The sequence below is a fragment of the Alternaria dauci genome, chromosome 1 (genome assembly GCF_042100115.1).
Source record: "Alternaria dauci strain A2016 chromosome 1, whole genome shotgun sequence".
NCBI lineage: Eukaryota > Fungi > Ascomycota > Dothideomycetes > Pleosporales > Pleosporaceae > Alternaria > Alternaria dauci.
The window spans coordinates 1,277,983-1,293,129 of record NC_091272.1 but is presented as its reverse complement, the minus strand read 5'-3'; the positions used below and the strand labels follow the sequence as shown (position 1 = coordinate 1,293,129).

At 52.3% G+C, this 15,147-nt stretch overlaps 4 protein-coding genes across 4 annotated transcripts; 1 reads left to right on the top strand and 3 right to left on the bottom strand.

The window, feature by feature from the left end:
- Window positions 1-1,529: 1,529 nt before the first annotated feature.
- ACET3X_000413 (uncharacterized protein) lies at window positions 1,530-2,377 on the bottom strand (the record flags this gene model as incomplete). Its single annotated transcript, XM_069447706.1, has 2 exons — window positions 1,530-2,182; window positions 2,275-2,377. The coding sequence occupies 2 exons, from the start codon at window positions 2,375-2,377 to the stop codon at window positions 1,530-1,532; spliced, it is 756 nt and encodes a 251-aa protein (XP_069310655.1).
- Window positions 2,378-2,699: 322 nt separating this feature from the next.
- On the top strand, window positions 2,700-5,127 carry ACET3X_000412 (uncharacterized protein; the record flags this gene model as incomplete). The annotated part of the gene is made up of 2 exons (XM_069447705.1): window positions 2,700-2,933; window positions 2,983-5,127. 2 exons carry the CDS (start codon window positions 2,700-2,702, stop codon window positions 5,125-5,127), a joined length of 2,379 nt encoding a protein of 792 aa, XP_069310654.1.
- Window positions 5,128-9,328: 4,201 nt separating this feature from the next.
- On the bottom strand, window positions 9,329-12,551 carry ACET3X_000411 (uncharacterized protein; the record flags this gene model as incomplete). Its single annotated transcript, XM_069447704.1, has 5 exons — window positions 9,329-11,386; window positions 11,433-11,588; window positions 11,636-12,043; window positions 12,093-12,471; window positions 12,523-12,551. The coding sequence occupies 5 exons, from the start codon at window positions 12,549-12,551 to the stop codon at window positions 9,329-9,331; spliced, it is 3,030 nt and encodes a 1,009-aa protein (XP_069310653.1).
- A 955-nt stretch (window positions 12,552-13,506) lies between these two features.
- Window positions 13,507-15,127, bottom strand: ACET3X_000410 (uncharacterized protein; the record flags this gene model as incomplete). Its single annotated transcript, XM_069447703.1, has 4 exons — window positions 13,507-14,315; window positions 14,364-14,588; window positions 14,634-14,952; window positions 15,005-15,127. The coding sequence occupies 4 exons, from the start codon at window positions 15,125-15,127 to the stop codon at window positions 13,507-13,509; spliced, it is 1,476 nt and encodes a 491-aa protein (XP_069310652.1).
- Between the last annotated feature and the right edge of the window lie 20 nt (window positions 15,128-15,147).

Genomic DNA, 15,147 nt, shown 5'->3' with positions numbered 1-15,147 from the left:
TCTTCTCTTCGCAAACCCCAAAATTTGAACGACCCCCACCGAAAGTGAGGGACCGGTGTTATATCAGCCGGCCGAAGTCCAAGAGAACGAGAAGTAGTACTAGTGCGAGTGATTCCACGCTAGCTCGTACACCGGACGGCAGTTGGACCCCCTCGGAAGAGAGGACTCATCAAGAGCAACAAGCTCAGAAGAAAGCAGAGCAACAAGCCCAGAAAAAAGCAGAGTTACAAGCCCAAACAAAGGCAGAGCTGCACCAGATTGCTGGTGATTTCAAAGCAGCTCGCTCACGACGCTGGCTGTGGTCGAGCAAAACCTCCAGTGAAGATGCTCCTTCTTCTCCTGGACCAGCAGAGGCTCTAAGCCGTCGCTTTTCAATTAACCCTTTCAGGCGGTCCAATCGCATCTCAGACCAGACGGGCGCAGAAGCAACCAAACAACAAGCTCCACCTTCGTTTCGTCCTAGTCGCGGCAAGCATGTGGCTCCCTCAACGTCCCTCGCACATATACCCGTTCCTCCTGCTTTCATTCCACCTGGCGTTCAGCGCGTACCCACGCCACCCATGCTCGACGCCAACGGTGAAGTGAAGGGCAAGTTGGCAGATTTCTTCTTCGATGCTCACAGCGGCGGAACTATGAAAGCTCGTACCAAAGCTAAAGCTAGTGCCAGTCAAGGAGGCTACTGGGACTCTGATGCTCTGCTCATGAGCCTATCAAGCGACATAGACAACCGCGAAGATGACGGAGAAGACGAAGGTCCCGAAGGTCCACGTAACGATTTCGTGCAGATACCTGAACGTAGAGCCACGTTGAACGACGCCCAAGGAAATAGCGCAGGCTACCTCAGTGTCAAACCACCAGCCAGCCCTTCGCTAGCAGGGACGTCTTCGATGCTGGGCCATGATGGCTGGTACCGCATCCACCAATCGCACTTCCCCGATACACGTGATGAACGCACCCTCATAGCGCTCGCACGCCAAGAAGAAGAAGAACGCCGCAAGTTTGAATGGCTTGTGCCTGAACATCTTCCTAACAGTCCTTTGTGTCCTCTGCATGAAAAGTATAGGGGACCGAGCGCCGGCTTGTGTTACTGGCATGGACGCAGGTCCGGTGATAAGATTAGGAAGGGGGAGTATGCCAGGGCGGGAACGAGAGCTGCTCAGAAGAGCATGAGTGGAAGTAGTGAACAGAGCAAGGATGACCATCATGCTGGCGATGTAGGGGTCGTCGGGACGCTGGGAATCGCGAGAACGCCGGCTAGGAAGGTGAAAAAGAGGAGATTGATAAGTTTGTCAAGTTCTTAACTGACACAGTCCTCGGCCTGTGGGACGTGAGGGTGTTGGGATGATGACCATGACTCCTTGAGTAACGATCCTATCACACTTGCAGAAGAAAGCGAACATACATGCCAAGGTGTATAAAGTCTAAAAGTGCAGAACCATCCACAAGCCCGTTGTGTTTGATGAAATACGCCCGTGCATGAGCCCGTCGATATGGAGACATAGATACTCCATGCCCAAATCGATCGTAGTCTATGCCCTCTGGTATGCCTCGCGAGGCTTTGGTGTCTTACCGGCATCTTTCCACATCTGTTCCCTTTCACGGAAGATCTGCTGTGCCCATGCTTGGACCTCCTCGCTCTTGATGCGTCCTGCAACCCACTGGAATTCTCCCAGATCTCGCTCGCAGTTGGACTTGCGCTCGTATTCCACCATCTGTACCAGGAGCTCAATCTTGTCAATGTCGTGAACGAAGAGAGACTCGGGAGTTTCGCTGTCTTCGTATTCCTGCCATATCGCCCTGATGTCCTGCCCGTTGAGCCCGCCGTTGAACTTGCCCAATAGGGTGGTGCAGATATAGTCCATTGTCTCGGCTTCTCTCCTGCTCTTCTCCTCCTTTGAAACGCCGTCCACAGGTGTGATGTCGCCGACGAGCGCCTCGGCCATGTCGTGGATGACCGCCATGCGGCAGCATCTGGGAATGTCAAGTTTCGAGCTCAGAGACGCGGGCGCCATCATGGTGAGGATGCTCATGCGGTACATGTGGTCGGATATGGATTCGCCGTCTCCGATTTGGAAGCGCTGCCATCCTGCGCGTTTGGTAGTCTTTAGGCGCTCGAGGAGGTGGAAGAAGGGGACGGGTGAGTCGGTGTTCTCGGCGTAGCGGGGGGTGATGTTTGCGAGGACTATTGAGCGCGTCAGTGATGTACTGGAGAGAGCAAGTGAGGAGTAAGAGAGGTGCCGCATACGGACGAACTATTGCTTGTTCATGACATACCGCTCTCGACTGACCAATCACTCTGCTTTACTGTCTTCGCGTCAAGCACGCCGGCGTTGGTGTCGGGCACGCCATTGACCTGGGTTGCCTCGTCTACTGCCATGGTGGTTTTGTGTTTTGATTAGAGGCTGCGAGGACGTGTGGTTACAGAAGCACGACTAAGTGTGTGACTGGCGTATCAACGGTGACTGTTTGGTAAGAGAAGGATGGTGGGACAAACGGGGTTATCGATTGCGCCCGCCTTGGCAAACAGTGCATGGGTCCGTCACACCGTCACACCGCAACACCACGCCTGTAGCTCGAGCTTCAGCACTCTCTACTAGGAACACTGCACGAATGTATGCACTGCGATCGCAACCATGTCTCGTCCGCCGTCAACCGCCTCTACGGCCACCACGGCCACAACAAACGGCCATTCGCGGACCATGTCGGTCAAGTCCATCCCTAAACCCCAAGCGGTGAACCCCATACCCACGTCGGATATTAGACTCTTCGTGACCAACCTACGACTACTGGATTTCGATCTGCGACCAGATTGGCCCGGAATCACAGTGCAGACTTTCTCTGCAAAGAATGCAGACCAGCGGCAGAGAATTGGTGGGACTGAATGGGCCTTGTTTCGCTTGTTCGAGATCTGGGATCCCAATGAGACGGCACAAGTACGTTGGGACGAATCAGACTGCTGACATGGAGTTGACCCGGCTACAGAAACTCCAACCCTTCTTTCCACCACTCGAACCCCTCCAATCGTTGAACCTCCGCGCAGCGCTATTCCGATGTCTGAACGAATTGAAGAAGAACGGTGTCCTGGGAAGAGAGTCCGTGCTTAGAAAGACCATGTTGGACGAGTGCAAGGGCGAGAAGTTCTACGAGATATTGGCCATCTTCTCCAATGTGGTCCTCAAGAAAGTTCTTGCAGCGCAGGATGGGGGTGATACAGATGCTGCGATCGTGAGAAGACTGGCAACGGCGACAACGCTCTCGGGCGAACAGCAGCGGTCATTGCTGCCCCTGGCCATCGCACACAAGGCGTCCCTAGTCAGTGTGCTGAGACGGAAAGAAGAGAAGAGGAGGCAATACATGGAGTTTCATGGTCTGTTGGATAAGAAGGCCGAAGACATCAACCGCCGCATACGCAAGACCAAAGATACGCCCCGCGCACAGAAACCGGCCGTATCACAGAAAGAAGCCACTGCTGTCAAGAAACAACTCAAGGACAACTGGATTGGGAACCAGAAGTGGTTGGATGTAATGCTTTGCGGCGACAATGTCCAAGCGGAAGATGCGTTTCTCACCAATCGTTTTGACAAAGTCTGGGATATGGTAGAGAAGGGCCGAAAATTGGACGAGGTCGCGCCCGAGACTGGACTGCTTCAAAATCTACAGGCAAGGGTGCATGAGCAACAGGAGAGATTGCAGAAATGGAAGGCTTTCCACGAAGAGCTACAAAGGGATGAAACCGGGAAGGAGACATTGGGAAGCGAACAGAGAGCCCCTACAGTAAACGAGTTCATGTTTGAGGACCACTTACAGTACCAGCTGGCATCAGCCAAGCATGCGACTGAGTCTGCGAAAACAAGGCGACCGGCTATGCGAGCTGACTTCCAAGATATTTTATCTGACATGGACAGTGAGCTGGCTCGCGCTGCCACAGCCCGGGCTAGTATCAGACCTACAATCATACATCATAGAAGTACCTCGTCAGTAAAGACGGCTCGCCCGCCCTTGCTCACCAGGAAGTCCACCCAGACAGAGACGATACGGAAGGCACCAATAGTTCCAGCCAAGCCTGTCAAATTGCAGTCGCCTTCAAGACCAAACTCTTTGGACCAAATTCCGATTCTGCCGCGGCCATCACGACACCTCGCATCGGCTGCACCACCATCGGCAGGTTCCGAGGCTACCCTGGTCAGCCATCCATCTGCATTGAGTGCCGCAACTACTTATGATGACGATTCGCCCCCGGAAGTCAAGCACGAAAACACACCAGTACCAGAGACCACACCACCAGCTTCCGAGCCGGTCGTTGGAAATAGTTCCCCAGAAAGTACCATCATAAATCACTCTGAACAAAGAGCAGAACCGATGGATGATCTATCTGAAGCCTCACTAGGACGTACCTCTCAACCACTAATCCCAACTTTTGACCCACCAGAAGTCGATGCCGAAGAGGCACTTGCGGACCAGATCATCAATTCTATCGGTAATGCGACCCCGTCTCCAGTCAAGAAGCCCCAACCACGCATGTCTCTCTCGCTCATCGAACGTACGCGCATGACAATGGCACGAAGTCAATCCTACGAGTCTGTTCCAGAGTCGCCAGATCTACCACTTCCGTCCATGGGGCCCCCTGCCATCCCCTCCATTACCGGAGATGACGACAGCGAGCGACGTGCAACCCTGGCTGAGCGCACCCGCCAAACTATGGAGGCCATACAATCGAAACCCCACCCGTCCGAGACCGACGCGGCAAAGAAAGAGTCGCGCAAGTCCAGCCGCTCATCCCTATTCCCTGTCAACCAGTTCGATACGCCAAGGGCGCGTAAATCTTTCGAAAGCTTGGAGGATGCCAAGTCGGAAAGTATTGAGCGTACGCCAACAGAGCACTTGTTCAGTGACGAGATAGACTATGACAGGGTGTTCAAATCCAGACCGAGGATCGCTACGAGTCCGGTGTGGAGTCCGGATGGTGCTGCAGGTGGGCAAGAGGAGTTTGATGACGAGGATCCGGATGGTGTTACTGGCATTGATCTGGGAGATGTGGATCAAGATGGTGATGGAGAAGAGAGGTTCAAAGAGACTTGGATGGACAGCCCTAGCCATAAGAGGGGGACGAGGGGTATGAAGTATTAGGTACCTAGAACTGCACCCAAGTATAGTACCAGGCATATTGTCACTCGTTGTAAACTGGTCCATCTTTGTTCATGTTCATTATTCCAACATGATTCCATCGGTAAATCATGTCATGGGCTCTGTTTCACGAGACAGTCCGGTAGAGTTCCTCACTACCGCGTCTCATTCACAGCCATTCCTTCACGTCTACATAGGGGGTCTGCTTGCCACGTTTCTTCACGTCATCCTTCGTCTCGGTTCGCGTCATGTTCTGGATCGAACCAAAGCGTCCAGTTCAGATGGCGTCATTATATGCTGAATGAAGTATGCCCGTCTCCATATCGCAGAACATCTGCTCACATTCGCAGAAGAAGTCGGGTCCAATACTGCAGGAAAAATTATCTTGAGGAGTGGTAGTAGAGCTTCCTGGCTGGTAAGACGTACGTGGCAATGACGGCAAGCAAAGAACCGAAGCAGGACCACATTAAGTTTCAAGTCTGTACTTCAGGGCACAGTACTGATCTTGATCTTACACCAAGTGCAGTATGATGCTGAGAGACGTCTATAGGTCAAGTGATAGAGTCAGAGCCGTGGTTCGGTTGAAAGTCCTTTTCCCGAGATCTGCCTTGTGACTAAGGCTTGGTTTGTGCAATTAAAGGCTAGTACTCTCGTCAATCCCTGGTCCCCAGCTTCTACGACCCAAGTTTTGAATTTAGTGTACCATTCGCAGCTACGTCCAGATACGAATAGTTATCTTCCTTTCCCAGGGAAGGCCATCACTCGAAGTTATCCCCCGTCACCTGGCCAGAGTACTCCTACTGGAAACTCTATACTAACATTCGACCATCTACAAGTCAACCGCAACAGACATTCAGAGTTACGAAACACGATGGACCTTCTAGACCTACCCCAAGAGCTCTTTGAAATGATCCTATGTCAAGCTATCCTTGTCCGAGGAGTGAAACGAGGTCTGCGTTTGAGGCTGGTGAATCGTGCGGAATACCATATCATGAGAAGCGAACAGATACTGACAAGGACCAGAACACTTTGCTCGAGAGGTCATGCGTGCACTTCATACGTTCCGGCTCCTCGACCATGTGGCTTTCCGTCAAACCAGCGTCAACTCCTACAAGGAACTGGAATTTTTCAATGCCTATTTCGAGTACCGAATCATGAATGAGCCTGTTGAGGGCAACCGGTTCCTGAACGATCTCAGGAATATGGCCCTCCATATGGTATTCCTCAGCGAGGTCCACGAGGCAAACGAGAATACCGTCCACAATGTTGTCCGTACTCTGTGCGGAACAAGAAGTTCCCAGGCAAACAGAGAGCAATGGGTGGACGAACTGCGCCGCACTTCTGCTTGGGAACCCAAAGAATTAGAGAAGCAGCTTTTTGGCGCCGCATTATGCACCAACACAATCGCGTTCTTCCGGCGTTCTGACAAGTTACGGAACAAAATGATGTCCGATCTTGAGAGTTCCCGTCGCAGTTGCGCATTTGGAGTATATATCGAGCTCACTGCAAGGTATGGCAACGAAGAACTCCTGGAGTACCTTTTGACGGAAGAAGCATCTATCGTCCGCTCATATATGAAATCTCAGCTCTTCAGCTTGGCAGCGAAAGCTGGCCGTATCGATATCGTCCAATTCTTGTACAACTTTCGTCGAAGCAAAGAGTGGCCGTGGCCTTTTAAATGTGACCCATGGGCGACGGAGTACTATCTAAACACCATCGTTCGAGAAACATATGATCCCCAGGTATGGGACTTGATCGAAACTATGCGAATCGCACACAATTTGCCTCTGCTCCCGCGTGAAGTATTGTCTAATAAGTCCAATATTTGTGCAAGAATGAACTACCTAGATATGGCGGCACATCTAGTTCGAGTCGGCACACATGCTGAGGGAGCTTGGAATTGCTCTCCAACAAGCTCTTACAGATTGGCAATCAGAACTGCTAGCTCACGCGGCTTTGTGGCTCTTGTTGAGCTCTTGTTAGACCACGGTGCGGATTCTAACTACACTCTCTTCTACGCGGCGAGCAACGGGCGCGCAGAGGTAGTAAAACTGCTACTGGATCGAGGAGTCAAGACAAGCGACGCACTATTCGAGGAAAGGAGGATTTCAAGACCGTTCAATTTCCTTCTCAAACGCGGAGCCAATCTTCATTCTCCAGGAACAGCAGAGGAGTGTGTGCGACGGGCGAGGGAAAATGGCTTGGAATCTATGCTATCACTGCTAGAACAACATGGGGTTAAGGTCAATGAATGTTAGGATCAAGCTGCTCGAACATGAACCGCTATATGTGGATTATGGAATGCGGGATGTCGAGACTACAACGGCAAGGCCAAAATAGTCGCCCATGAAAATCATCTTTTGGGATACCGAGATGATGTAGAATGTTTACTAAAGGAAGCAACTACGACATCGTACAGTAGCCACACCCAAGATTAATACACTCCAAACACACCTCTTTGACTGATCATATTGAACATGGGTAACCCATCCCACGGCTTGGCTGTTGTCGAAGGGAACGTTAGAATCAACATGGAAGCCAACAGATTCGTTTTTGAGAGCACAACGAACTAGCTAGATCCAAGACATGGTCACGATCATCGTGGACCCAATTATTTCGGGAAGATTCGATGTAGCAGTCTGGGCGTGTGAGGCGTCACGTATCGCGCTCGTCTTTTGAAGAACAGGAGCAGACCAACACATGACGAATCCGTTCATGACTTTAGTTAGATCGCAAGGGAATTGTGTGTTATGAGAGATGGAGTTGATGGGCGAAAGCCGTTCTTATATACTCTACAAAGTATACTATTCCCCTTGCAGAACTACCCAATGTTTATGTGTATTCAGTGGCAGACAGGTCATAACTCTGGAGTGAGGATGTTGTCAGCTTTTGCATGGGCAGATGCTTCTCCATTTATGAATAATGATATTATTAGTACGAGGACGACTGTAAAGTCAAAAAATAACTCTGCCAGCGCACATTTTAGTGTTGATTTGAGTTTTGGAAGCAAAGAGCGAGAAGGTCATGCAGCCATTCATCGTCTTTTTTTTTGATGACACAGACCAGTAGCTGTTGGTGTTTGAAAGCAAAGGTAAAGAGGAAGATGTTTTATATCTATGGCATTCGGCAGACTAGGCCGGGATGCCGCCAAAGTGTTTATGCAAACGCATGCATGTTTGAGAAGAAGGGAGGCCAAGGCTACACTACCACAGGACATAGCTATGTGAATGTGTCTTTGCGTAGCATGTTCTCGCCGATCATGCCTTGTAACAACATGATTTAAATCAGTGTATGAAGAGCTCCTTAGCCGCGGTTATCAGTCTAGTACGACGCACATGTCTCGATGTATTGATCTTCCAAGAACCAAATCTGTCCATTTGATTCTTAGTCGAGTCATTGATAAGCATCAAGTTTTTTTTTAGTTTTTTTTCGGGGGAAGAACAGAGACGACACCGCCGCAGCAACATGTCTTGCTACATGAGCAGTTTGAATCTGGGCAGGCGAAGAGCAGCACATCCATAGCCCAAAAACCGTTCATTTGAAAGAGCCACCCCCACGCACGTCATGACGACCAACATCTTCGATTCTGGTACTCCGGCGAGAGATTCATATGCAGGAGAAGCATTATTTTTTTTACTCTCGCCCAAACATGCTATGATACATGCCAGTCATTGAGAACACAGAGTATTCGTATCCAGAAAGACCACAGCTTGCACATTTGTACGCCTGTGGCGTGTTTCTGAATACCGGGTAGCCAGGTTTCTCGCAACCCGCAAGCCATAGAATAATGGTGTTTCGGTTTTGAGAAAAAGTATCCCAAACTGGTCGTCTCATGCAGTTCTTGAATGCGGGTTTTGGAGGAACAGTCCAGTCCAGTCCAGTCCAGTCCAGTCCAGTCCAGTCCATGCCATTTTACCAAATCGGTTTTGATAAATAAAGACTGAAGTTTTAGTCAAGAAGGAAAGAAAGAAGAAGCGTTGGAGACAGAAATGAGCATTTTATATAGACCGTCCTAGAGCAGTCCAAGGATCGGGTCGCACAGCTAACCTTGGCTAGCAAACAGATGATGACGGTGATGACCAGCATAAGAGAAGACATCTATAAGCCGCCTGTGAGTAATAATGAAAGCCCCAAAAATAGTTCTCGAACTCGAGTGTACGCCATGCAATGCTATCCCTCTTGAACGCCTGATCCAGATGCGACATCACAACTCTTCCACCTCTCGCTCAACGCTACTCGTCTTCTCACGAGCTCTCGCTTTCCCTTTCTCCATGCGGAAGCCAACTTCCGTCCTCGCATCATCCGTTAGCCTTCCCCATTCAAGCAAAAGCCTGAACATGTAGACCTCCATGTCTTCCTTCCTCAACACCTTCTCAGTCCACACTTTGCCGTCACGTGCAATCTTCTCCGCTGCCTTGATCTGGCCCTCCATCATGCGCTTGTTCCTTGCCTCAACGCCGTATCCACCAAAGTAGGCGAGCGAAGAGAAGAGGTCGTGCAAGCGGAGATCCACAGGGACGAAGTGTTTCCAGGCGGTGAGACGGCCTTCGTACCATTCGCGGAAGAGGGCAGCTTTGAAGACGACAGAGTTGGATTGTAGAAAAGGGATAAAACGACCTGAAAAGCCAGCGCCATCAGTATCGAATAGGTAGCGGTAGCGCCAGTGTTGCCTAAAGTCGATGGGATCACCGAAGCCGAACTCGCGCGTCTGGTCGATGCAGTCGTGCCCTGCACAACGGGCGATTGGACCGATGAGGCGGACATCTGTCTTGGTCTCGAGGAGCCGTTTGATGTCGCTCGTGCGTTTCAGCATGTATTCCAGATGACCACTATGATCAGGTTTCGGGAGGAGGATGGGTTGACGGGAAGTTTCGTTGTTCATGAGATGCACGAGTCGCTGGCGAAGCATGCCCTTCCAGGTGCCGTGTGTAGTCACACCCTCGGTAGTTGTCCCTCGCCAGAAGAGAACATTTGCCTTGTCCTGGAAATGAGGATCAGGAAACTTTTCATCGAATCCATACTTGCTCTTTTCCATGTAATTCCACGGTGACGGGTATCTGATGTCGACAAAACCTGGGGCGCGACTCTGACTGAAAATCGGGACCATGTCATGAGTACCCATGAGGCTAGCTGGACTGAGATGCATACCATGCAGATTGGCGATATCCGGCTGATGGCAGGGCTCAGACGAGATACTCCAATTAGCTACGAAAGCGCCCATCGAGTGACTCTGGGTACAGGTGTGGCAGAACGATTTCGTATGCCAATGGCGTTCCCTCCGTGCGCGCGATTCGGGTGGGCAGGCGATGGATCCGTATGTTTCAAAAGAGGATTTGATGCGAGCATCGCTGAAGAAATGTGGATCTGACCGTACGCGGTCGACATCAGGCCACTTTTCCGCACGATCAGTGCTGAAATCCTTTGTCGGACGAGACGGCTCGGGTGTAGGATACGGTTGCGGATTGTCCAGCGCATCCTGTAAACGATCGTACGGTACAGCGACGCGACTCTCATCATTCAGGTTCAATGCGAGATCCATGTCTGGAAGCGATTGAGCAAATCGCTGTATCATGGTCGCTGCACCGTCCATCATCCAACGGTGCGTATCGGGTACGTTGTTGAACACCTCCACCTTGCCGTCTCTTATGCGAATCCCACCCACTCCCTCATGCGTGGCCAAGACGGTGGCAGTACGTAAGCGAAGGTCGTCGGCGTTGAAGGACGAGAAAGGTGCCAAGTCCTTTTCAATGTTGTCGTAGTCGTCGATTACGATGGAGTTTCGGCTGATGGCGAAGTGGTACCACTTGTCGAAATTGGGCGGAGGGTCGCGGTGGTAGCGCTGCCGATAATGAACAACAGCCTCAGCGAGAGATCGACTCCGGTACGCCTGTGATGCCCATCGGTCGTGTTGGACCGTCGCGACGTCGATCAGAGTGGTGATGGGATGTTCGAGAACAGGACCGTGCCGGCGATATACAATGACACCGATGGAGAAGGCGATCAGCAGTACTATGAAACCGGCCGACTGGTTCCTGCCCAGACGAACCGGCACCTTGGATCGTATGCGGGTTTCGATGTTGGTATCTGTGACGAGATGGAGGATGAGTGCAATGGTGAGCAAAGTCAAACACAAAACAAGTCCAACGGTTGATTTTGGTGGAAACGAGTAGGACACGCCGGTGCCTAGGGCTCGAAGAACGCCGATATATGCAGAGGAAAATGCGCCCAGGAGCAACGCGCTCATAACGCCGTACAACCGAGCCTGCGTGGTCAGTGAAAAGGTGACTAGAGGGGCCATGGTAACATACCGATTTGAGAAAACATAACATCATAAAGGGTATCATCAACGATAAACGCAAAAGACCAAGGAGATATTCAGACGGAAACGAGAGCATCCACTCGCGATGCTCGGGCATGGCGGGATATATGACGATGCCAGCGACAAGAAGGACCAAAGAAGATGCCTGTTCGGAGTTAGATGTGCAGTAACGAAGAATCATGGCCGACGTACAGTGAGTGTCAAGCCAATCAGCAGGTGATTCGAGGTACCATCCTGGAGGTGGATGGACCAGTCGTCAGGCTCGGAGATGCCATCGTCGATCAGACGGTATGCTATCTGGACAATGACGCTGTCGAGCAAGAAGGCGAGGAATTGAAGGGAAGGAATTGCAGTCGCTGTCGAGTTTGCAATGGGGCAGATGAAGGTCGAGCGCAATGCGCTGGACTTGACGATGACGAGGAAGCTGCTGACGGCGAGCAGGAAGGAAGGAATGATGTAGCGTGTGGAGCCGTCGAAGACAAAGCTGTAGACCGAGTCGAGGTGGGTGCGTGGGCGCGTGTCGGCACTCCAGGCGGGGTATTGTCGCTGGCTGGGGTGACGAATGCTGTGATAGAGGGCGACGACGAGGGGGAGGAATGCCTGAGTCTGTCAGTATGGCTCGCGCAATGGCCTCGGGGTGTATGCGCACCAGTGCAGAAGGACCGCTGCACTCGACGTCCTTGGTGACGCGGTAGAAGATGGCTATGCGGCCGCAGATTGCGAAGAGCAGGACGGCCAGCAGCGCGCCGACAGCCCTCACAGTCCAGCCCCGCCGTCTCCCTGGCTGGCCTGCCTCTGTCCATATCTCTTCGGCGACATGTCTGCTCTGGCCCTGGTTGAGCGCTATGGCGACATATCTTGCCGGCGGTCGCGGTTGGATACTGCGCGACGACCAGGCCTCAATTGCGACAACGGCGAGGCCAGTCAGCAGCAGGACGACGGCGACGGTGTGCAGCGGCTTGTCCAAGGCAAACGAGTAGTCGACGGGCGTTGCAGTGCTCAGGTAACCGGATGCTAAGACGAGGCCGCTATGGTCTTGTCAGCTACTGTAGGTCGTGGTAGCCTAGCTCTGTGCTTACCACGGGAAGAAGAGCGCCTTTCTGTCCATGACGGCCGCATTCTTCGTGGCTGCGATCTAAGCGTGCGGGAGAGAAGAGTCGGCGCGACCGTAAACAATCGACATGGCCTGGTGGTGAGCAGAGCAAGGTGAGAGTGAGCCTGTGTACTGAGGCCCGCGTCACTCCAGGCACGGCTGCTCGGCACCTGCACCTCTCCAGCGGGCTGTGCTAACGAACCCTCACTAACGGGACGGTGGAGAAGTCCGTGCCCACCCCGACTCGACAGACTAAACCTGCCAGCTATACGAAAATACGCCTCTCTACGAGAATTGCCATATACATGCTCCTGTCGCCCGCTGCTTCGATTCTACACTGGCCGGGCGACGCTGCCCTGCAGTTGCCGATCAGTAGGACCCTTGGCCACCATCTCCAGGAACCGCCCAAAGTTCCATCTCCCACACCACACGGCTATCACGGCAGATGCTCAACTGCTGCGCCTCGCCCGGAGACGTGCGCGACTTGCGATCATCACTGCGACTTGCCACGAGTAGTATGCCGACCAGCCTCAATGAGTTTCCACGACGATATTTGCCACTGCAACACCGAGTAACGTTGCGCACACATCAGTCGTCATCAATCCCAATGTTGGCTTACCACCAATACGGCCCTGCTTGCGAGCGAATGGTGGGGTACATACGTACACGTTCTCGCAATACGGGGACATGCATGCGCCTCACTTTGTTCTAGCGCCAAGCTGTCACGGCCCAGTCTGTTGCCGATGCCGTCTCCTGTCACCTTCTTCTGCTCGTATTCGTTTCGATCGGGCTGGAGTAGTAGATACCAAGGCAATGCTTTTCATTTCCGTCTTTCTCATATGTCATGATTCCAAGACTAATGAATAGCCATGCCTCCTGGCAGCCTCAATTTCCTACTTCCTCGCCATCAGCAGCCTCCACAACCTTACTGCGTCCCGTCTGCTTCATCCACCTCGATAAGAGAATCATCCTATGTCTTCCTGTCCATGTCCACCGCCTCTGTATGCGCGGGCGACTCGCTCTTACCAATCACGCCACCATCCGTCTGCTCCATCTGGCTCTCCGCATCGTTCGCATGCGCATTGCTAATGCCAATCTCAGCCGTTGAGAACCTATCCGCCACGTCGCGGTAAGCCGGCACAAAGTTGACGCAGTAAGAGTAGCTCCATGCCGCGACAAAAAAGGCCAGCGGAACCGTCATCGCAGTCGCAGTGGGCGCATATCCATCCAGAGGCCTTGCCTTTCCCAGCGAATCACTCGCCCCAAAGAGCAGCGGAGGCACCACAGCACCACCAGCCACGCCCGCCACGATGAACCCGGACCCGCGCTTGGAATACTTGCCCAGTCCGCGCATGCCGAGCGCGACAATCGTCGGGAAGATGATACTCTCAAAGAAGAGCACAATGTAGAGCATGCTCATGCCAGTATTGCCTCGCTCCGTAATAGACGGGATGGTGAAGATGATGCACATTGTCATGAAGCCAAGGAACACCCATCGCGGTTTGACAAATTTCATCAGGGCACTACCCACAAACCTGCCCATGGTGAAACAGCCCTGTGCACCCGCAAGGAAACGGGCTGCTGTCGCGTTACTTGTTGGACCGTTCGGTGTAACTCGTGTCTCGACGACGTAGTTGATGAACGCTCCGGCAATGGCCACCTGCGCTCCAGTATAGCAGAACTGAGCAAAGGTCGCGTGGAATAAGCGGTATTGCTTGCGGAATGGCTTCACGTCAGTACCGGCGTGCGTACTCTCAGCCTGGAAAGCCATGTCGGCATCTGCAGAACATTAGCGCCTTTCGACTTCTGAGCCATGAATTAACTTACCGGTGATCTCAGGTATTTCTGTAAAGTAATACACAATTGCAAGGAGGAAGACGAAACATGCGATGCCGAGGTATGTCCATTGTACGTTTTCGAGGGCGGCTTGATCGGTTCCTACGTGGTTGAAGAAGACATAGGACCCAAGGACCGGCGCAACCACAGTGCCAATACCGTTGAAGGCTTGCGCAATGTTGATTCTGATCTCAGAATATTTAGGTGGTCCACAGACTAACTTTGTCAGTACCCGATGGAACATTTCAACGATTCACGTACCAGCGAGGTAAGGGTTCGCTGCTGTCTCAAGCGAGCCAAGTCCATTGCCAATGACGAAAATGGCCACGCAGAAGCCTCCAAACGAACGGTATACGAGGCACGGCCATGCGAGCAGAGATCCCAAACCATACAGGAACAGTCCCCAGATAAAGGTGGCTTTGTAACCCCAGTGGCGCAGTAGCCAGTTGGCGTGTCCGAGTGAAGCAAGTGGATATGCGCCAAAGTATGCTGCCTGCAAGCCGGACGAGCGAGCGCGGGTTATACCAAGGACGTCCTGGAAGTGCTTGTTCAAGGTATCGATGAGGCCATACGAGAAGCCCTGAGTAGTGATTAGTCAATTGCTTTCGTTGTAGTGCGCTGTCATAGCTCACCCAAAGGAAGAAAAGAATGGTGACGAGGGAGAGGGGATAAATAGACTCGCGCAAAGTGAGTTCAGCAGCGCGCGTCCTCTGATCGTCGCGACTGCGCAGCGTAGGTCTCTTGAGGAAACCCATGTTGTGCTCGTGATGCGACA